Source organism: Podarcis melisellensis, assembly GCF_964234715.1.
Source record: "Podarcis melisellensis genome assembly, chromosome: 4".
NCBI lineage: Eukaryota > Metazoa > Chordata > Lepidosauria > Squamata > Lacertidae > Podarcis > Podarcis melisellensis.
The window spans coordinates 61317881-61342060 of NC_138531.1; the positions used below are offsets into that span (position 1 = coordinate 61317881).

Consider the following 24180-nt stretch of genomic DNA (forward strand, 5'->3'; position numbering starts at 1 on the left):
ATTCATCTATTTGTTAAGTTTAACAATGCTCATTCTGACATTGTTGAAGACTTGCTGCCCCTGCACAGGTTTATCACATCCTTTTGAAGTGGTAATAGATAGGACATTATACTTTGGGTCCATTCCATGTGGTTACTTCCCACATCATTGTTAACAGTAGTCCTCCAGGTAAACTGCTTTGTATCCAAAGCATTGCCTAGCATTCAACTGAATGAGAAATAAATAAGGATTCTGGAGTGCACATGGGGTGGTACAACAAATCACCTCCATAATAGTTTAGTTTAGATTTTTTTTTAAAAAAAGAAAAAGCTTTAAAGTGTGAATTGTTGTGGACTGTGTCATTTTTCAAAATCTTTACTGAAACTCAGAAGCTCGAAATTCCTTTGAAATAGTTATCTTGACAAGGGTCTCGATTGTATTTATTTCATTATTCAATAATTAAACTATGAAAACATTCCATGCAAAAAGAAATGTGGAAAAGATCTATGGGATTCTTTGAACATACTTGCAACTGACTTTGTTCCCCTCACCCCAAACAAGTAGCAGCAGCAAAACCTAGTAAACCTAAAATATGTGAATTGGAATCCAAAATGTTACTTGAAATAACTTATTTAAAATAACTTCTTTGAAATAACTTATTTCAAAATGCAAGATACAGTCAAAGGAAAAACAAAGCCGTTTCAAAAATCATTAATTCCATGTTAGATTCTTGATTTATTAGATTCTCCCCTCCCTAAAATTGGAAATCTCCAGATACTAATTTGGATTCAGACACTGTGGTTCAGGCATTCTTCAAATATAAATGAAGGGTTCTGCTTTTCAAGTAAGGTTTTGTTCTTTTGTGGATATTAAAAATGAAATACATTTAGTGGAAGTTAAAAAGATCTATTGACTTGAGAGACAGTCTTTTGAACAGCTTGGCAAGATGGTATATCTTAATAATGATTTAAGATTGATTCGGAGATACATAGCTAGGTGAACAGAATAAGAAAGTAGCCTAGCCAAAAGGTTTGCCTTCCATAAGAGATTCTTTAGCATTTGAAGCTCAAGTCAGCCAATATTGGCTCAGGCACTGAAACACTGTTAACAAATATAAGTGCTTGTCTAAGTGTTTGCAGCAATAAAACAAAACAAATCCCCTACTGAGCAACATCTATAATTCCTATTTAAATATCCTGCTGGAAAAATGAAATATTTTGTCTACAGACAACTATTAGCACCCAATAAGATTCATTTGCCCATAGCACATCTGGGTGCTACTTATATTTCACAAAGAGTGTTGACATGTTGAAAAAGAAGATCAATAAGGATATTACTGATTAACTAGGGTCAGTCATTATATTCTGAAACAACATATGGGCTGCTAAGTCTGGAACTATTCTTAGGTGCTTTCTTAAAATTTGCAAAACACACAGTTCAAATTAGTATCAGGGACCCACTAAAATTCCTGTCTGAAACTTTAAAGCAACTACTTTGTACACTATTAAAATACCCAATTGATATCAAAGATATTTCAGCAACGTTTGCATGCACAGCAGTTTGACATGCACTGTCTGCCAATCAACGTGGTTACAGTGGCTTAGAGATTTGTTTGTTATACCAAGTAGTTATATGCTAGAGCCCTCATGGATGGAAGCCATTTCACATACTGGTGACGAAATGCTTTCAAGCATCTTATACTGGGAAACAGGAGCGGCTCACCGGGGGGGGGTATTGTGTGTCAAAAGTCTCCTGGCAGCAGCATCACTGTCATATATCAGGACAGGGAGGGGTGACACATGGTTAGAGCTGCATGGAGGAACTGGTGAGAGCTGGATTGGCTCTGCCAGATAATCTACATAGCCCTGACCGTGTTGTTGCCTTGCTTCTGCCCTACTGTTATGGGGAAGATTCTAGTGCAAGGAGGCTATAACTGCAGCAGCACCCCACTGGGCAAGCAACTCTTGACTGCACTGAAGTCTGTGGCAGATAGATGATAGATAGATAGATGATAGACAGATATGCTTTATTCAAGAAAATTTCTGAACCACTTATAATACTCATAATATATATATTGCTACTTATCAGATGTTGGCTATTGAATACTGATGTTGAGAGAGCATCACTGGTTTGCAGTACATTACTGAGTCCTAAACAACCTAGAAAAGCTTGCCTATTTCCTTATTCCTCTGCCTTATCTTGGCATCTGATAGGCCACTGTGAGAACAGAGTACTGTACTAGAGGGGCCCTTGGCTTGATCCAGCAAGGGATCCTCTTATGTCATTAGGATCTGCCAGAAAAGCTCATCTGTCCTCAACAAGAAACTGTCCCTTTAGTCTGGTGGAACAGTGGCTATGGTATTTTCTACCTAATGATATCAGGCTCGCACTATGTGTAATGGGTTTTAGGCACAAACTTAAGACTTCAGCAAGCCTTCTTATAAAAAACAATTTACTGTTTTTATAACCTTCTTGTCGGATGATTCATCCTGTTCTTTTGTTTCTCTGAAGTATCTTGCTTTCATTTTATTGTCATGTTACTTGGGTTTCAACTAAGATTTTGTGCACCACATAGGTATATTTTTATACAAGTTTGCAATATGGAAATGCATAACACAGTAAGAACTATAAAATAAAAATTCACATTATGGACCTCTTGGATAAAAGAAAAAGCCAATCTTTGTATGTGCATAGCACTGTAAATTATTAAACAACAAAACTAAACAAGCAGCAGGAAGTCTGCCTGGGATTATTTTCCCTCCAACAATCTCCTATGCAGATTTCCCTTCCTATCCAGATCATCTGGGATTTAATTAAAAGAAAGAAGCACATTCTTCTAAAATAGTAGCCCAGAGATTTGAGAGTTATGTATACTTCACAACTGTTTTGAAATTTCAGAAGTTGCTTTAACTTATCAGAATTAAAATATAATATAAATGTGGGAGAACTCTTTTTTTCGTTTTCTAGATTTTTTATTCTCCATTCTTGTTTAGAAAACTACCACATATCTCAGTGAGGGAATAAATTAAAGTTAGTAAACAGTCCAATTTCCTTTATTCTTTTTTTTAAAAAAAATGTATATTGAAAGTTCAGAAAGCTGCCTCGTTTTATCAGCATGTTTTTTGCATGGTTTATGCTAAAGATGCAGCAAAAAGTACCAATACTATACTGAAGGATAGTGCATTTCTAAATACAGTACTAGATCAGGGATGAGAAAATGTTTTCCTTCTAGATATTGCTGGATCACAACTCCCACAGTCCCTGGCCATTGGCTGGGCCTTATGGGAGCTGGAACATGTGGAGGGGGGGTCGCAAGATTCCCCATCCTACCTGTAAAAAACAACATGGTTTCAAAAGCTTGTCAGTTTCTCTCTCTCTCTCTCTCTCTCTGTCTCTCTCTCTCTCTCTCTCTGTGTGTGTGTGTGTGTGTGTGTGTGTGCATGTGTGTGTAAAAACTGTGATGGTTCAGAATTTATCTGGTTAAATTCCCCTGGTGTGTGTCACCTGCTAACGTCAGCTTACAGCTGGGCGGAGACAGAAGCTTTTAGAAGCTAAGAAGGAGGAGTTTTTCCCTGTATTTTCACTTCCCTCTGTGTATCTGTGAGGGAGACATGGCTGAAAGAAGCCCTGGACTTTGTTTGCTGTAATGTTTTAATAAAGAGCTGTAAATAGACGAACCTGTCTATGTGTGCTTACAAGAAGCAAGACTGCTTTACACGCTGTTCAACTCTGCTAAACCGTGACTGATACGAGAGACAGCAGGAGTTATTGCGCAGCTCGAGAGGAAGTGTGCCGGACCCGTTATAAACCGCTGTAGGTGATTGATGCGGATCGTAAAGCTGTCTGACGTTGCGGCTCTATCGATAAGGCAAGATCGATATCTCGTCGAACAGGTTATGGAGTGTCAGATAACGCTCGTAAAGCAGTCGGTGTGAGCCTCAGGAATGCTTTGAAGTCAGCGGTCTGCGGCTGAGGAGTGCAACGGGAGCTGACTGGGTGCTGGAGAGCAAGAATGATTAATTGCCTGCTTCTGAGAGACAGTGAGAGCATCTGATACACAAAGAGCTAAAAAGCAGCTAAAAGCTGGGAGCTGAGACGCAGCTGAAATTTCGTTTCTCCACGGAAGGGAAGGCCGGAGGAAGCTGGTACGGAGTAAGTACAGCTTGGGGCACCTTGGGAGAACGGGAGAAGATGGCTGAAAGCCAGAATATACCGCTGGAAAAGCTCACTCTAAAGAGTTGGGCAACGTGGTCCAGACAAATAAGGGGATGGTTCTTGGTCGAAGGGCTCTGGGAAGCAAGTCAATGGGAGCCAAAATCATCACCCCTTGGCCGGCCAGCAGCTGGAGCAGGAGATGCAAGCTGTGGGGCTGTGTTGGCTGAAGATAGCCAGAGGCTGCAAGAGCTAGAGATGCTCAGAGCATGCGTTGATGCATCACTGAGGCCTCATTTGGAGGGCGTAACGACAGCGTGGGCTGCCTGGAATTTGCTGAAGGGCTTGTGTGAGGCATCAGCGAGAGGCCGGAGCCCAGGAGAGGCTGAAGGGTGCCCAGAAAGCCCAATGGGGGCTGGGACAGTGTTGGGGAGCTGTTGTAATGCTTCTACACGTCTGTGTGATGGACTGAGTCCTGGAGACGCTGGACTGGCAGGCCCTGTTCCCGATGTCTTAGCCTCTAGGAGCGCTAGTGAGCAGATCGGGGGGGCGAAGAGTTCCAAAGGCAAGTTTAAAGAACTTTCCCTTTGTGCTGAAGCAGAGAGGAGCTTCAGGGGGGGCCACGCTGGTGGGAGAAGCCGTTCCAGAAGGAGGAAGGCCAGGCCAGCTGGGAGGAGCCCCGGGCAGTGTTTTTCCACTGGAGTTCAACGTCGGCGTGGCAGTTGCCCCCACCGGAGCAGAGAGCCGATGCAGGATGTTTTCAAGGACTTTTCCCATGGGAATCAGGCAGGTTTCCATGGCAACAGGCCTGGGAAGACAGGCAGGCGTGGAACTGAGCCAGGTGGTCGTGGTAAACAGCAGGGAGAAGAGTCTTATCAAGTTTCTGCGAATATGGCAGTGTTTGAAGACGGCGGAGTGGAAGATTTCCAGCTCAGCCTTGTAATTGACTCTGCAGCTAACCGCAACATGGTTCCAGAGACCCCTGCAGTCGAGAGGTGGAATTGCACAGCAGTTCCGAAAGGACAAACTATTAAGTTCGCGAATGGACAGAAAACTAGAGTTCACAAATGTGCTAATGTCTTTCTTTCTGTTTTACAGGAGACGGTGGATTTTTGTATTGTTCCAGAGATTCATCACTGTTTGCTATCTGTGCCTTATTTGTTAAGTAAGGGGTTCAAAGTTTGTTTTGAAAATGATGTCTGCACAATCTCCAGAGAGGGGAGGTTACTGGCCAAAGTGCAGAAGGGACAGAATGACCTTTTCATTCTTAAAACGTCTCTTGGAGGTGAGGGGAAGGTTGAGAAAGCACAAACGTTGCGTGCTACAGTTCCCAACCAACGTGCTACAATTCCCGCTCATAATGTTACATGTGCATGCGTATGGCATCAGAGAACAATTCATGGGTCGGTAGAGGACTTGCAGACTCTGCCCGAGGTTGCCACGGGGTGTAGGATTCAAAATTGTGGAAGTGCCATTAATTGTGACACTTGCAAGCAGGCAAAGGTGAGAGGGTGCAGTTACCCAAAGGTGGAACGTGTGGCCACTAAACCTTTTGAGTTGGTACACATAGATTTGGCCGGTCCTGTCAAGGAACCAAGTCTAGGGGGGGCCAGGTTTCTCCTAACTTTTTTGGATAATTTCTCGCAGAGTTCCTGGGCTCACGGTCTCAAATCCAGGGAGGATGCAGCACAGCTGATCAAGAGCTGGATTGAGGGGGTGGAACAGAGGTTCTCCACCAGGGTTCAAGAGATCATCAGTGACAGAAATGCTGAGTACACTGGTTCTGCGTTGCAGAAGTTCTTGCAGAAGAGAGGGATACGCCACACAGTTAATTCACCCCAGCAAGGGGGGGGGGGCAGAGCTGAGGAGTGGAGCTCTGGTTAAGGCTGCACAGGTGATGCTGAAAGAAGCCAGGTTGCCTCCTGAGTTTTGGGTGGAGGCTACTAGGGCTGTGTCATTCACCTGGAATCGTGTCTACAACTCACTGGTAGGTGACACACCGTTTTCTCTGTTGAATGGCCGCAAATCCCAGGTTCACTTTCTGCGGACTTTTGGGACTCCTGCGCTTGTCGCTTTGCCTAAGGCTTTGCAAGGGCCAGATGGAGCCAAAGTCCAGAAAATGATCTTCTGTGGGTATGAGCCAGATGCCCGTGCATGGCGTTTTGCTTACCCATCAGGTGATCAGAGTAAGGTGCTGATCAGTAAACACGCTGAGTTCTTAGAGGAGGGTGTAAAGTCAAAGACTCCTGTCAGGCGTGATGTTCTCTCAGATTGTCTCTCTGACCCAGAAGACAGTTCTGATGAGGCGGAAGAAGAGGCTGAGGCTGCTGATGACGACCAGGTCACTGACCAGGGTCAAGAGCAGGATGTGGCATCTCCACAAGCTGTTATGAGACTGCCCAAGAGTCAGCCTAGTTTTCCTGTGAGTGTGATGGAGAGGATTCGAAGACGCTTTAAGTCAGAGGGTGAGTTCCATGATGCAGAGGATAAACCTGCTGATCAAAGTGAGTCAGGGGGAACACCTGAGTTTGTGCCTAGGAGGTCCAGTCGCACAACGAAAGGTATCCCACCAGAGAGGTATCAGGCCACAGGTGCGTGGGTAAGTTTCGCACAGTGCGATTCTGAGAGCTGTGAGGTGGTTCCACAAATGCCAAACAGGTTTGCCAAGGGAGGGCACAAGGCATTGGGGAAGGGATCAATCTCACAAGGTGTTACTGAAGATGTTGCACAGGTATCACGCAGGGACACAAGGGGGGGTGTGATGGTTCAGAATTTATCTGGTTAAATTCCCCTGGTGTGTGTCACCTGCTAACGTCAGCTTACAGCTGGGCGGAGACAGAAGCTTTTAGAAGCTAAGAAGGAGGAGTTTTTCCCTGTATTTTCACTTCCCTCTGTGTATCTGTGAGGGAGACATGGCTGAAAGAAGCCCTGGACTTTGTTTGCTGTAATGTTTTAATAAAGAGCTGTAAATAGACGAACCTGTCTATGTGTGCTTACAAGAAGCAAGACTGCTTTACACGCTGTTCAACTCTGCTAAACCGTGACTGATACGAGAGACAGCAGGAGTTATTGCGCAGCTCGAGAGGAAGTGTGCCGGACCCGTTATAAACCGCTGTAGGTGATTGATGCGGATCGTAAAGCTGTCTGACGTTGCGGCTCTATCGATAAGGCAAGATCGATATCTCGTCGAACAAAAACAAGTAAGATGCATTTACATCACTCATCTTTAAATCTTAGCCAGGAATGAGGAAATGGACCAGATTCTGCTCTTGTATGTTTCTTTAGATCTGTGTATGTGTGTGATAGTGTTAATGAGATAGAAGGGTGTGTGTGTGTGTGTGTGTGTGTGTGTGTGTGTGTGTGTTAGGACCAAAGCCTTCGTTTCCACTTTTCCATTGACATTTCCTGTTAATGAATGGAAATAGGAGAGTAAAAGAAGACAAAACCATTTTCAGGCATTAAGCCTACTCAATTAAAAACAATGAAGAAGGGGGGGGTGCAGTTGTGCCTGCTGCCCTCCCCACCATCCCCCACTGGCTCTCTTTCTGACCTTTGGTGTGTCCAGCTGAGGGCACTTTGAATGCTTTCCACAACGTGTTCCATATCATGAGGAAGATACCAAGTGTGTGCAGCTGTTGTTGCTTTCTTGAGTTATCTGCTCAGCATGAGTTTGAGATCTGTGTCATGGACTTACCAGTTGCTGGATCTAGCATCTGCTTCTGTGTTACCCATTTACAAAATGGGGTAAATAGTTTCTAAAAGGATGTTGGACTAGATGGGGATTTGGTCTGATTCAGCAGGACTCTTTTTATGTTCATTCCCCAACCTGCCATTTTGTGACTTGCTCAGGCCTCTTAAAATGTTATAACAACTTATGGAAGCCCTACATCCATTATAATGATTTATAATATTTTAAACAGGTGGAGAGAATCAGTGGAGAAGGATTTCTTTTTCCAACAAATGAGACAGAAACAAAAATTGGAGGTGGTAGGAGAGAAAGCTGGTTTAGACATTCCATGCTGGACCAAAGATAATTATTCTTTTTTATGAGTGACCATTTAATGTGTTTTATAGCATACCAATAAAAAAATAGAAAAATTGCAATTATTTTCCATGTCCGTCACAAATATCTCAGAGCACAGCTTAATTACCATACAATCTTGGTTGGGGTTTTCTACTCCCCTTCCCTTGTCTACATTTTAAAGATTTTTTTTTGCACACAGCTGTGTTTGATTGTAGATAATAAAGGAAACTGGATCCTTCAAGGGAAATTATATGTTATTGTAACATCTTCTAACTAAAGGAGCATCTGTTGCTTAAAAGTCACCTATTCTGTAATGTCAATTTAAACGTAAAAGCAGGAGAAAGGTTTCATCCAGCAAGGCTGTTTATTAAAAATTAAAACTATATCTGGTTTGTATATATTATGAGATGTATGCACAGAGCTAAGGTTTTTTTTTGGGGGGGGGAATATTGAAGATGACTGCACATCACCACTGTCCATTCACAATTCCAAAAGCCAAACAAAAATGCACAACCAAAATTTTAACGTCAGCGGTGATGGTGACCAGTGCAGCTGAGGGTTGTAGGAGAGAAAACGCAGCACAGCCCATGGAGGACATTTTGCCTAGAGCTCCCTCAAACCAGGTTATGTTCTGAAGCCACATGACGCCACCACCTTGCTGAGGTTCAGCAGGCCTGAGTCTGGTCAATGTCCAGATGGGTGACCACATCTTTGCCACTATAGGTTCCATGACACATGAAAGACAGGATATAAATATAATAAAACAATAACAATATTAATAACTGTATCCATCATGTCCCACTGTACTATACAAGCTCAATGTGTAAAACTGCAGAGTGGTCAACGAGGATAAGTTTAGAAGGCAGGAGTGTTTAATGTATACAGGGATTCCATTCCAGACCTCACATGCGTCGGCAGAGTGCGTGTAAGCCTGCCCTACCCCTTTTCCTGATGTCTTTATGACATTTTGGGACTACTTCTGGGTTTGGCACCTGTACTACCTTGAGCTATGTGGTGATAAGGAAGGAATTTAAAATACCTGTAACAACAACAAGAATACTGCACTACCTTCAACAACAACAACAAAAAAGCTTCTGTTATTTTCGCACAGAAAATATGCTCACTGCTCTTACACATCCCCACAACAGAAATATGAAACTTGTCAAATGAATTGGTTTGCTGATGATGTCATTGTTTGACATACAGTAATCTCAAAATAACATAATTTAATTTGACAGTAATTAAATGCCCACTATATCCCCAGAGAAAACCCACCTGTGATCACTCTGAAAGGCCACAGGATGCCATTCCTGCTTCGTGAATGCAGCTTTGAAAACATTAACTAATTGGCTGAAAATTCCCACTAAATTTGAATAATTTGAAATATGACCAGATAAAAAGGTTAATACTACATTTAACACACATGCGCAAAGCTGTCCACATCCTCAAACTTTTATATATATATATATATATATATATATATATATATATATATATATATATATATCTGCAGGGAAGTGTGATATAATTTGTCATATTTTATTTCTTTCTACCACTTCTGGGCTGCTTACAGAAAAAGTCTGTTGGACATTTTACAAAAATAAAATATATAAATATGATGCAATCCATAAATATACAAATAGCACAAAAACAGAGAACCAACATAAAACATTATCTAACAATATAAAAGCAGACGGGCATAAAATTAAAAACCAGTAAAAAAAAAAAAGCAAACAGAAAGCAATTTCTGCTGAGATCTGAATGCACTGACTAATACATATTTGTCGTATTAGTATTAAAGGGATGATGAGGATGAGGATGATGCTCCAACAAGCACTGAAAAAAGCATAATCTAGGTAACCAGGGAAGTTTCCCTGGGAAGGGGATTCGACAATTGAGAGAAGACTATTGAGAAAGCCCTCTTCCTACTACACACTTCCTGTCTATGGTGGCTGGAGGCACCCTCAGAAAGGCATCTGATGAAGATCTGAAGGACCAGGCAGGACAAGGAGGGAGTCCTTTAGAAAACAATGAAGCCCTAGATTCCTTGGAACCAGGTGAACACCACCACTTGGAACTGGAAATGAACAGGGAGCCAGTGCAGTGGACAAAACTCTAGAATAATGTGGTCGTATCTGCCATTCCCCTTTAATAATCTTGCTTTCCTATTTTGGACCTATCTAACTCTCTGGAGCATTTTCAAAGCAGTCCCACATGTAGTGCGTTGCAGCAATCCAGCCAGGAACTTATTAGAGTGTGGATAACGGCCACAATGCTTGCTCTCTCTCTCTCTCTCTCTCGATAGGGTTTTAAGTATATATCAGCCAAAGTTGATAATTGTACTCCAAGGCACCAAGATCACAGTTACAATGATAGATCCAAGAGAAAGCTACATTCATTAGCTTTCCTTATCAACACTACACCTGCAGAAACTAACCTGGAGCAGGTATCGGTAAAGTGCTTTGCAATCCTGTCCCTGCAGGCTGAGGATTCTTCAGATTCCACTTGTGTGCCAAGTTGCATAAAGCTCCTCAGAAAGTTTATTTATATGGCACTGTGCACATGCAGTTGCAGTGCAAAAGTATAACTTCTTATCGCTATCATTACCATGTAGTTGTTTGTAAACTTTAGCCAGTGAAAATGCAATAGCCAGATGGGTTTCTGAAATCAGCATTCATTATCATATTTTTTGCTTTGTTTTGTTCCATCCTCCACTGGCTTCCAGTTTATTTCAAAGCGTAATTCAAAGTGTTGGTTTTTACCAACAACATCCTAAATGGTTTGGAGATTTGATGGGGTTTTCTTTACAATCAAGCAGTATATAAATTTTATGAAATAAATAAACAATAGAAAATAATATCTCCGTTTAACGAGTTGTTTTAAGTGCTTTCCATGTTGATGCAAGCTCTAAAATCCTGGGAAATTACTGCTCTCTTCAGCCAACACATTCTATAAACATGATGAGTGAAGAGACTCTAAATTCAACTTGGCATATTGCATTCAAGAGGAATAACGAACAAACAGGAATTTTTTATTGGGGGGGAGGGGAAATTCTAAAGAATTATTTCAGGAAAAATGAAATGATCCTATTTTTTCAAGAGCAATCTTAATGAAGTGAATAGCACACACAACTATTCTTAAATGCCATGTTTTATAATGAGTATCTCACACAAGTTATTTATACTTACTTTGCGTAGTCAAAAAGTCGGCTATCCCACAATGCATGTGTTCCTCTAGGACCAGAGTGGAAAAATGCATCATCTGTGCCATCAAATTTGTTCAGGCCATCCTCAGAATTCTTTGATGCATGGCTGTGTACAACATCCAGCAAGACAGTAATTCCCATTGAGTGGGCCACATCAATTAGTTCCTTCAAGTCATCTGGAGGTCCATAACGGCTAAAATGTTGAACATTGAACGTTATTGGTTTACTATGCACTAGAATCATATATGCTTGCTTAGTGGTGGCACATATGCTTTGTGTGTATGAGGTTTTTTAACATTTCTTGTTCAAATGGTCCTAGGTAGCAAGGGTGAGATAAGCTCTTTCAAAGATGCTACCAATCAAAGGAGGCAATCCCAGGCCTTGGAAGACCAATAGCTTGACTCAGTAGAAGGAGGTAGCTTTTTTACTCCCTGCACAGGTTGGCACACTGCAAACGCTTGAGACTTAGAACAGAAAAAAGAGGGCAAATCACTTTCCCTTGTTCAGGCTTAAAGAAATGAAAGCCAATTTGTCTTGACATGGGTGCTGTGAGCATGTATAAGATAACGACTGTAAAGCACTTCAACACAGTGAAGTACCTTATAAATGGAAAGACTGAAGTTTTAATTCGCATCACTTCTCAGGCATTTCAGGAGGAAATTATGGGAGGAATTCAACTTTGTAGTCTTCTGATCTAGAGGACTGGTTTATTCTGCCCACGTGAAATATTCTGTCCAGCTCTAGGCACTACAATTTAAGGAGGAGATTGACAAGCTGTAATGTGTGCAGAGGAGGGCAACCAAGATGATTGAGGGTCTAGAAAGCAAGCCTTATGAGGAACAGTTGAGGGAGTTGGGTATGTTTCGCCTAGAAAAGACAAGACTGAGAGGAGATATGATGGCCATCTTCAAATATCTATCCGACTGTCATGTGAAGGATGGAGCAAGCTTGTTTTCTCCTATAGACATGTAGCTGGGAAGGGAGCAGGGGAAGAAGACATTGCATCTCCATTCCCCCATCCCAACTGAAAACAGAGAAGGATCAACTCTGTAGAATGCTCCTTCTTTGCAGGGAAGCCACTTGTGAAGGAGCATCCAGCACCTGGCATGATGCCTGCACACAACAGTTGTTGCACCGAGGCATTGATTCTGCAGCATGTTTCTTCAAGGACAGGACAGCAGGCAGGAATGAGATTCAGAGAGAACCAAGCTCGTACCTTCTCCTGGGAAAATGTAGCTGGTGGTCCGGGAGGTCTTGGCTTTTTGTGGGGTTTAGCCACCCTCTAATACCCCAATAATGCTCTAGGCCACCCACAGCAATCCATAGCTGCCGAAACTCAACTGTGACAATGTCCAAATCCCTCTGAAAGGCCCAATATTTGGCTTGGGGCTTGGCTGTATCTGGTGCAGAATCCTAGTGTCTATACACACCTCTTTCCTCTGCTCGGACATGCAAAAGGCATTGTTTGTTTGTTTGATTGATTGATTAATTTCTTACCCACCTGGAAGGTCTTAAGGCAGGTTACAACAATTCAAAATTCTATATTAAAAACAGTTTAAAACAAATTACAATCATGGCAATATGGTGAGTTTGGAAAGTGTCTATCTCAGGTGTCAATGGCCAAGGTGATATCAATGTTAACAGAGTTAAAGGACAGATTATAGCCAGAAAAAATCCACTCAGCATACCAAGCTGAGAGAGTTGAAAGGCATTTTTAAGTTCTCTAACTTACATAATTTATGTCATAATTGGTCTGAAATTGTATCACAATTTAAAACCAAATAAAAACTACACATATGTAGCAACAACCATATATTTATTATTTGTGTTATATGATGAAGGGCGAGTAATGAAGATAATAAATTATTATGATGATACATCATCATGGGAGCTGCTTTTCCATGGTTTAAAAGCCTTTTAATCAGTTGGCTCTTACTGGGAAAAAAATGATTCAAAGGAAACTTTCAAGCAATAAAGTAGCCAGATCTATAAAGCCGATTGCTGTATCAAGCAGATTCCAAATATGTGTAATGAGATTATACCAACTCAGGATGTAGGTATTTCACAGCTGAGTGCAGCTACTGAACAACTGAATGCAAAACAATTTCCTACATTTGTGAAGCTAGAATATAAAAGGCAAAATGCACTTCCAAACACATATATATAGCCTCCAGAAGATTTGACTCAATTTTGCCTCACTGACTGTTAGGCCTATCTGAAAACTTGCTTTTTGAAAACACCCAAAAATGTTGGAAAACAAAAGTAAACTCATGAGACATAAAAAAACTTTAGCATACCTGGATGCTGCAAAAAAGCTTGTAATCTGATAACCAAAACTAGCGTAGTAAGCATGTTCCATCACAGCCATCAACTGAATGCAATTATATCCTGTTTTTCCAAAAAGAAGAAGAAACAAAATTTCATTCATGGTTGTTGTCATTTGTACAAAGTGTCTGGCCTACAAGATATTCATTTTAGCTAAAAGACACATTGCATTTAGCCAGAAAAAGATAATTTAGACAATATGCTATGAGCAAACCTACCAAAATAAAGCCTACGGGAGACATGACTTCCCAGCCATACTGGGACGGTTGATTTCTCAAGCACTGAAAGATTAGCCTTTTAAGTACATAATATGCAAATATAATCATAATTTGACTTTAGAATATTAACTATGCCAATCTGCATGTCCTGAACTTCAACTGCACTTTTGATATTTACACTGTTGATCATAAAAAGAAAAAGAGTAACCGACTATGCACATACAAAACCTTGCGCTTTCCTTAATGTTTCAAACATGCACCATTTCTATCTAATCGTTAACATATTTTTCTCCAAATTCATTTCCCTCAAGGAATCTCTCTAAAAGAACAAACATTAAAGCAATGGAATTTTGCTTTGAAGCTTACTGAAGGAACTGAGGACCAAAGGAAAAGAAAAACCTTTCTTTTTGTCCCTTATCCAACCCAAAATGTTTTTCTGTGATATTAAGTGAAGGAAATCTGAAGGGAAAAGTACAGTTTAATGATGAAACCGCCAGCACTTAAAACAAATCTTTTACTAAGCTAACTTTTATGTCAGCAAATAAATGCCCCTTCAGCCACCAAGCAAGGATTATAGGCAAAGGATAACCTTCAGATCTGTTTGAAACTCTGTGGAAGCCAGAGTTTCTCTTGATTCTTAGTTTTCACTAAAATCTTTGACATGTCACTTAACCTGCTCCTCAAAATTTTCATAATGTTTACTTAATTACTTATTTTTTCTCTTGCCCTCAAATCAGATGTGAGAGATGGGTAGTATCCACTTAGTTAACTTAGGCTGCAACCCTCAACACCTGAGCTACAGAGAAAGTGACATTGAAGAAAGTGGAGCTTTCTTCAAGGAAAAAAACAGCTAACAAACCTTCTAAATCAAACTAAAGTTCATCCATACTGGCAAACACCAGACACCAGATGTTTATGGAAAGCCTAAAAGCAGGGCATGAGGACAAGAGCTCTCATAAATTTATCCCTTTGAAAGCTGGTTGAGATGGTGACCATTATGACATCTTGTGGGAGCAAATTTCTAGTTTGACCACATACTTTGTGAAGAAACGCTTCCTTCATTGTCTGTCCTGAATCTCGCACAGTTCAGCTTCATTGGATGACTCCAGGTTCTAGTACTATGAGTGAGATCTAAAAGCTTACTTACTTTCTCCATGCCGTGAATAAATTTATAGACTATTTATGCACAACTGTTGCATACTGGATTGATGTCATATGGTACACACCATTGCATGTGTGGGACAAGGCCCACTCATGCAATGGAAGAGGTATAGAAGGCAGAGAGAGAGTACAGAGGAAGTAGATCTCTTTACCCATGGTACGTACCCCATTTTGCTCTACATTGACTAGGAAAGGGGTCTTCTACCCCATGACTTCAAGGTCCCTTTCCTAGTCAATCTCTGATTGCTCAGGTCCTACTAGTATAAATGCAAAGTTTGGATTTTTGTCTAAATGTGCATCACTTGACACATAGTTATGCTGAGCCATGCAGATATTGGTAGGAATCATAAGACCACAATGTGACACCAACTTTGCACCAGTTGCACTGATTTTTGGTCCATTTCTGGGTCAAATTCAAAGTGCTGGTGTGAACCTTTAAAGCCCTTAATGTTTAGGTGTGACGTTACCTAAACAAGCATCTGGATAGAGGTACATTCTGTCTTGCTGAGGTTGCACTGAACTCTGCACTATCTGTGCCTAGGAGAGTGTTTCCCAGAAGAGGTTGATATGCCAAATATGACCCTAACTAGAGATACTGAACTTTGTCTAGGTCACCTTCAGGATAGTCTAATGCAATCTGTTCTACGTGGGTCTCCCTTTGAAGATGGTCCCAAAACTCTAATTAGGGCAGAATGCTGCTTCTCAGTTGCTGGTGGGAACAAGATCAGGACATGTAATGCCAATTTGTACCAGTGGCACCAGATGCTGGTTTTGAACTTTAAAGCCTTAGCAGTCTGGAACCACAATTCCTGAAGAACCACATACACCAATATGAGTCTGGCTGCATATTTAGGTCTGCAGCAGAAGCTCTGCATATTTGGCTGGCTATATGGGAGATTCAGCTGGTGAGTACAAGAAACAAGGCCTTTAAAATCTCTCTTCTTTGGAACACTTTATCCTAAAGGTTATTCTCTCAGAATTGGCTGTTTGAGTAGAAACTATTTTGTTGGTAATTTATACTGATGTCTGTAAACTCTTTTAGCTGGCCTAGGTATTGTTAACATTGTTGCTATGCATTGTTTTATTATGTTCTGAATTGCCCTGGGTGGGCTATGCTCAGAAGGACTGTATACTAATTATTTTGGCATACATATTTTGACATTTCAATCAACAGCGAAAAATCAATTTTCAATATCATTTCCCCTTTATTTTTGCCGGGGCACAGATGTGTTTCTATTTCCTAATATTGAGTATTCACTTGTAAAATTGGGTTTATATTAGTATTTAAAAATGCTTTAAAAACTGCCTCTAAAAGAATTATTTTAAAACTTTCTTCACTTCAGTAGTTCTGAATACAGAGTTACGCAAACCTTTTCTGTTCTGTATTACTTAGTTTATACATGACTATTTTCATTTTATTGTTTTCTTGGCAACTAACCCATGCATCCAGCTATAAAATAGTTTTAGAAAATAGTTTTAGAAATGCATGTTTAAAATGTCGTTTTTTTAATCTAGCTTTTAAGAAAATGCTTGCTCCTTTACAGATGCACTAAAGAAAAATTAGCTACTTTGCTTGCAACAATGCAGTGACACAGAGATGCAGGATGATACATGCAATTAGATTAATAATTTGAAATACGAGTTTTATTTCTGGTTGTTGTACTCCACAAATAAATGATCTCAACACTATAAAAAGCACTCATCCACATGAGGATTTCAGTCCCTTTTAAAAAAATATAAAACCTTTGGTTCAGTACAAAAGAATGTTCAGCACACTAAAATACATTGCTATGATGCATTAAATATCAATACGGAGACAATCCACAGACTCTCGAAATGAGCTTTTCTAATAAAAGCACAGGGCTCATTAAAAATTTATCTCAGAAGAAGCCTCAGATATTACTTACCAAGATCCTTGACTTTCGGAAGTACATTGTGTGTGAAGTTTTTATATGAAGCTATTTTCCCTTCAGGGGAAGCAATTCCCACATGAGATTCATAGATCCTTAAGCTTTTAGGCTTCTTAGGAACAGGATGTCTCCGCTGCACAATGGAAAAATGATTTGGGAATAAAAATGTGAGAAGCTGTCAGTTATATTAGACAAGAACTGGTAATCTGAACCAGCACATTCACTTTAAGATAAATGCAGCTGTTATATAACAAATCACATAAATTCGTAGGGTGGGGGGCAAGACAACCTCAGTCTCAAGACTGGTAACATCCGTACCATTTCCCTTCACAAAACTTTCTCTTTGGTCATGATAGTCCCTTGCCACCAACCGAATACCAAAATAGCAAGGATTAAGTGAGCTGCTTGGGTTCAGCCTTGAAAAAGCCTTTCCCAGGAAAAAAAAGATCACCGGTTGGAAGGAATGTTTCGTTTCGATTCACCTCTTGTGAATTAAACCACCAGGTTTGTTTGTTTTTCCCAAACCTCTCCTGCCAGAAAACCCTTTCCTTGTCAATTTGAGTGCCAAGTACCCTCTCTGTGTTGCACAGCATTATGTGGTACGATTTAAAGTAGAACCTCAGTTGACACAGGGCACTGCGGACTGACCTTTAAGAAATAAACAGTCCTAGATGCACACTCCACTGCCCATCTCAGGTGCTATAAATGGCGGGTGAAGGATAGCCGTGGAACTATCGGCTGTTAGAACTTTGGTCACCAGGGAGACCCTGATCAGCTTCCAGGGAAATCTAAGGTTCCCAGCAGCTTGTTGGAAAACAGGTGCATGTTTTAAACTTATTTTTTAACTATTGTTGGCAGGCACATTATCTGCTCAAAATGTTGTACTACCTCCCTGACTGCTTTCCCCACCCCCACAAAAAAAAAAATCTCATCTGTGCTTCCTATCATTAAATCCAAAGGTTATTTTACTGAGCTTATTAGAAGGAATACTGCAGAAGGAACATCATGAATTAATAACCAATCTTTTGACTGCTGCAAAAATTGTAATTGCAAGGGACTTGCATAACTCTGTAAGGCCTGCCATACCAGAGTGGGTTACAATATTGTGGAGTGTTGCCAAGTTTTTAAAAAATCACAAAGTTTGTAGGGCTACAACTTTTATGCAGCTAACAACTTTTTGTGTACTTTTGGAAGAGTAAACACAAACAGGTATGGATATTTATTTTTCAATTCTGTATGTAAATTTCTACTTTGCAAACAAAGCTTTTTCTTTGTTTATCTGTATCACTGGAACTGATACTTGATATATCTTATGCATACCAAATTAAAAATTGAATGCAATTTCCCTGAAAACCTACATACTTCAAAACACCACAAGTCCTTCAATCTCACAATAAGATATTCAATTGCTCTGAGTTTGTTAAATAACTTCTGTAATCATGTTGGGCAGGGGGCGAGGGAAAGGAATGGTAACTCAAAATACAGGGACTTGCAAGGATTCCATTTGCATGCTTTATGCCTCTGTGTTCAAATAAAAAAGTGAAACAACCACTATGAAATCATTTTTTTCAGCTTTTACTTGTAAAATAGCATCAGATTCCAAATATAGTGGAAAGCACCGGTTTTTATGTAATTTCAATCAAAGTATTACAGCTAACATTAGTCTATTTTCCAGCAGATCTTCCACCAGCTTACCTATTTATGCAAATGCACAGACACAAAAAGTGTACCAAATTCATCTGCAGATGTGTGTATGTGGTTTGAATCACTTTCCTAACTATTAAAAGGAAAATGAACACATACTCCCTTCTAATAAATGTATCTTCTGTGTAAAACGTTATCTAAATTTGGTATAAAATGGCCCATTTTCAGATGATCAGAAAATGTAAATTTAGAGGAAACATACCACTCACCAATACCCAGCCCATCCTATATTCCTAACGTATTTAAAATAGCTTACTCTGTATGGGGTTGGTGGCTCCCAATTTACCCAGTCATAGTTCACATTGGCACCCTGAGTTACATATCTTGCCCAGGGTGAAATACGGTAGAGGACTTCTCCGCTTCTGCTTTTGATAACCACCTAGAAAATTAAATATAAAAAGAAACAGACAAGGTTAAACTAAGGCCAGAATTATACATTCTAGGTAAGGGGAGGGGGCTGATACAAAGTAGTAGCTTCACATTTTCTTCACTCCATCTGTTTCTCTGTAACATTTTTCAATTCAAAACATGACTGAAAAATATCATGAAGTGGCAGCCCCACAGAGGGTCCACACAAAAAAGAACTTTAATACAAAACTGGTTATGGAGGGGAAAACCAAGCAGCAAGCTGCTGCATATAATACAAATTTGAAAATAAAAACACATGGATGTATCTAGCTAAGTATCCCCCCCCCCCGAGTAAACCCATTGAAATAGATTAGCTTAAGTTAGTCATGTCCATTAATTTCAATGGGTCTACTCAGAATGACTAACACTGAATACAACCCACTGTGTCTGAGAGCAGACTGAGGTAACGCCTGGTACGGAGAGCCAGGAGGGTCAATATATTACAATGCCATCATCACATTGCAAGTTTCTCCATCCCTCAAAGTTGCAGACAATTCAAAGTGGGCTAGAAAAACAGGCAATAAAGTGTCCTTTAGATATTTTACACTACTGAATGTTTCTGGGAGAGGTAACTTGAAGCTGATGCAGCAGCTACACCTAATTCCAATGTACAATTATTATTATTTTTTACGTTTTCATTTGAAAGATATCTAAACTTACTGAACCCAATTTACAGTATTGTAACAAATCACAAAAAACCCCAAATCAAAACAGGAATTCCTGGAGAAAAAAACCTGACATTTAGCCAAAAGCACATTGGGACTGTATTTAAAAGAAAGCTTGAGGTTCCAAAGCACACATTCATTCATTAGTTTTAAAGCAAATGATACTGCTTAATAATAAATAAATCAACCTCTAATCAGTTTACATAAAATAGTATAAAATATTCAGTAAAAATAGTGGTTGGTATTGAAAACAGTAGACACAACAAAAATAGAGATTAAAATCAGGATCTTGAAAACAAATATATAGAATAAAATTTAGGTTTGCCTAAAGTGAGGTTAGCAGGTGTTGGTTTACACAGGGATCGTCTCAGTGCCAGAGTACATGTTGCCATGGGTAAGCTACCAAAACCTTTCTTAGCAAGTGATCCCTATCCCTACCTGTAACATATTATAAGTCTCACAACTCTGCCATGGTTGCCTGGAGCATGCATTGAGTGACAAGACTCTGAGTGCAATGATGGGTAGGCTCACATTATGGTAGTGCAGTTCTTGCTCATCTCTTTGTTATCAATGCCCAATGTCTCCACAGAACGTAGACTCACACAGAGGGACATCTATATCTTTGGGACTCTTTCTCCAGAATGTAACCAATGCCTAACTCTGGGTGTTTCCACTCCAGATACCAGGCAATAACTTTCTATTTATTTATGCAACTGGAAAGAAGGCTACCATCAGACAAACATAATATTAATCTCTCTCTCTCTCTTTTAAGTATATGCAGTACTTTTCATCAGCTGTGTTTTTAGTGAGTATTCCAACTATCTCTACTAGGCCAACTTGAGAACTTTACAAAACTATGGAAAGAAGGCGGAAAGAATGGCCAAGATACAGTTGTTAAAGCAGGTGTGATCTGGAGGCAGGCAGAGAGGCAAATGGGTTGTAATTATCTATGCAGTGTTCAGACTGAGGAACCAGGTCAAATCAATTGTGCAAAAGGCTATTGGCTCTTCTGATTTTGTGTGTGCACAATTTTATTCATATCATGCTAAGAAAACCTATGAGCAACCATTTGTGCCATACCTGTGTCTGCTCTATAGGCAAGCAAATAACAGGGTCATAGTAGGTCATCTACATTAATTATGCCACACTACACTAAAACACCAGGTGAAAATTATCCCTAGGAGTCTAACATCCATGATTACCTATTATACCACCAAATACAGAATTTCAGGGAAAGGGCGTATGATTCAGACATTTAAATAGGATGAGGAACAGCTGGACTCCATCGCACCTTTTTTCCTACAGAAAAAGGCAGTTTTTTATTAGAACTTTTGGTTCACTTTATATTCTGTAATAGGAAACAACATACCATGGGAGGCACATTCATTAGGTCAAAAGCCAGAGAAAAGAACTAGGCTAAAGCAGCATGTTCTATTCATTCCCCATTAAGACCAATGGTTGATGGTGTTGGGGATTTTTTTAAGCCTTCATTCTGCAAAAACTAGTGCAAGTTCTGACAATTGTATCCCAGTCCTATATTGCTATAGAGGAAATATCAGACTTTCCCATAAAATGGAAATTCTCTTTGAAGCAGCTGTAATGAGCAGCTCCTCAAAACTGTTCATTCGGGGAGGGGGGGGTCACTAAGGTAACACAGCAGAGTTGAATGCTGAATGTCATTAAGATTTGGAACAAGTTGAAATTATTTTCTCTTTTTTGCAATCTAGAAACAGGTCTTTCTGAAATCTAGCTTAGGGGAAAGTTTAATGTGCTTAAATACAGATATTGGGCCCTCGGGTTTCCTCAGTTTAAAACTCCTGCTAAATCTTTAGGTTGAAATGTATTACGGAAAGAACCCCTGTTTTCCTCCATCCCCCATCCCTCAGGTTTTAGAGTTTAAGTAGCACACAAGAGAACCAGTCCTTAATTAAATGATGGAGCCAATACGAGCTGCCTTTTAAAGTGCTGTACAGTGAATAATAAAAGAGCTTACTAGCGTGATCCTATACTAGTACATTTCGAAGTTTCACAGACATACTTGTAAGATAAAAATAAAAAGTCTAGCTTTCAGCAAAGCCTAAAATGAATAACTGGCTGTTGCAAAAATGTAACACACACACTCTCTCTCTCTATATATATGTGCATGTCTGTACATGAACCTTCCTACTGGTAAGGAAATCCATATCATAACCCAGATAGCTTGCTAGTGTTGCCAAGCATTGGGACAACTGACTCAGAAAATTCTCTCCATTTCCAGAGGGTCAGTCCACATTAGTCTGTTGACAGCAAACACAAGAGATAAATTCTTTTCTTTCTCTGCCTGCCCCTTCCACACACGCTTTGCAGCCTGTTTTGAATATTCTGAACAGCCAGTATGACATTTGAATTCTACATCTGTATCACTGTCCTTCCCAGAACAGGAACTAAAAATAATGTACACATTCTTATTTCCTGAAAGATAGAGTCCCAAACCACTAGGCTACGTCAATGGAGTCCGTTATCCTTCCCTTTCTTCCAGCAAATGCAATTTATAACAGCATTTAAATCATGTTTGCTGGTAGTGTTGCGGCCTCAGATTCAATCTGCTGGGGATGAATCTCTTCAAACTAAAAAAACAAAACAACACCCCCCTCAGTCCGTATGGTTACCAACATACAGTATTTGTAGAAGTCATAGAACAGAGAGAGAAAAGAGAGAGATCCGAAAGTCTGAATCTGTTTCAAGAAAAAGAAGCAGCAAGTGAATAATAAAATGGAAATGATTATTCAGGGAACAAGGTTTTATGTTGAGGAAGCACATTTTGTCATTTGGAGGTAATTTGAAAAGGGCAACGTCTTTCTTCAACTGTAAGTGAGAAGGAGCAGAACTAGGTGGCCAGAGGCATTCTAAAAACTTCTGTAATGTGCAATGCAGCTTACTATTCCCAGGCTTAATATCACCTGCAATGTAACTCCTGGATAGATAAAGGCATATGAATGGCTAAACTATATTCCATATACTCAGAATCATTAGAGGACACATTTCAGTGCAACGTACTTTCCATGCCATGTGTCAGTCACTTTCATGCAACAAAGCCAAGGGGTGAATAGCTTGCAGAACATTCTGAGGACATCATCTTTGCAAAGACATTCTAAGGAAACCTATCTAGCTTACTTATTTTTATCAGAAATAACAAACTGTTCATTGGCAGACTTGTACGCTCTTCACACTGTATCTCCTATATATTTTGCAAAGTTGTTTTTTTCCCTGTTTATGCTCTCTCAAGATATCATAACCAAATTTTGCTATTTCCTGAAATAAAGGAGCAGTTTTCGACCGGATGCAATTGGATAGCGAGAGTCAATATAGCAGACTGAACCTTGCAAACTACGATGACTTTAACCACTGATTTCAAAGCTGCACTGTGTTTTGGGTTGCCTAGAATTCCCCGATAACACTGGGTATGAACCTTCTAGTTAAAAATAATTTGATTAATTATGTGATCTTTTTCTAACATCATTCTGGGACCTTCCAGGTGTTGCGGGACTATTAACTCCCATCAGCTCCCGCCAGCAAGGGCAATAGTCGTAAGTGATCACAGTAGCAGTCCAGTGTGGTGTAGTGGTTAGAGTGTTTGAACTAGGACATGGGAGACCAAGGTTCAAAACCCCTCTCAGCCATGAACCTCACTCGGTTAGCTTGGGCCAATCACTCACTCTCAGCCTAACCTATCTCACAGGGTTGTGGGGAGGATAATATGTGGAGCAAGAGAACCATGTACACCACCTTGAGTTCCTTGGAGGAGGAGGAAGGATATAAATGCAATAAATAAATGAACACCTAAGGGGACACATGCCCCTTATCAATTCCTTAAACATGCAAAAGATTTAACAGAAACTAGAATTTACTCATTTGATCTTTTTCCCCATCTATGCTTTCATTTGAAGTCTATGCTTTCCATTTTCCACCTTTCCTTGTAACTTCAACAAGATATGCAAAGATATAGCAGATGTCCTGGCAAAAAGAAAAATCCAGAAAGGGCATAAAAGATGCTAGTATTTGCTTATACTGAGAGGTATTATCTCAGTACAAAGGGCAGGTTTTTAATACTGGCCAAGGCAAAATGTTAACCTCCCTACTGAAGAAAGTCCCTACAGTCTATCTCTAAGACTGTTACTTCCAAGCAACTGAAAGATGCAGAACAGAATGGCGGGGGGGGGGGCGGCATGAAATTTCCAGAGCTAGATCTTCCAGTTCAAATCCAGTTCTGATATATAACACTCTTCCTGCATGTCTATAACAATGGCTCATTACAGGCTGTCACAGCAGTCCCAGGTGTCACTAAGAATTTATATTTAAGAGACAATATTAAACGTTTCACCTTGCCTGAAGGTTTTAAGTTGAAGATAAAACAAGAGTTACCAACTCAACCTTCACTCCTCCAAAAGAA

General features: G+C 40.1%; 1 protein-coding gene across 2 annotated transcripts in view; it reads right to left on the reverse strand.

Annotated features, from left to right (window-relative positions):
* The window catches only part of GBE1 (1,4-alpha-glucan branching enzyme 1), a 150894-nt gene that overhangs the window by 64667 nt on the left and 62047 nt on the right, over nt 1–24180 (reverse strand). For both annotated transcript variants that reach the window (XM_081907874.1, XM_081907873.1), the window contains exons 4-7: nt 18935–19057; nt 16972–17107; nt 13658–13748; nt 11344–11553 (exon numbers count right to left, since the gene is read on the reverse strand). In XM_081907874.1, coding sequence (XP_081764000.1) covers nt 11344–11553; nt 13658–13748; nt 16972–17107; nt 18935–19057 — 560 coding nt within the window. The remainder of the gene's footprint in view (nt 1–11343; nt 11554–13657; nt 13749–16971; nt 17108–18934; nt 19058–24180) is intronic.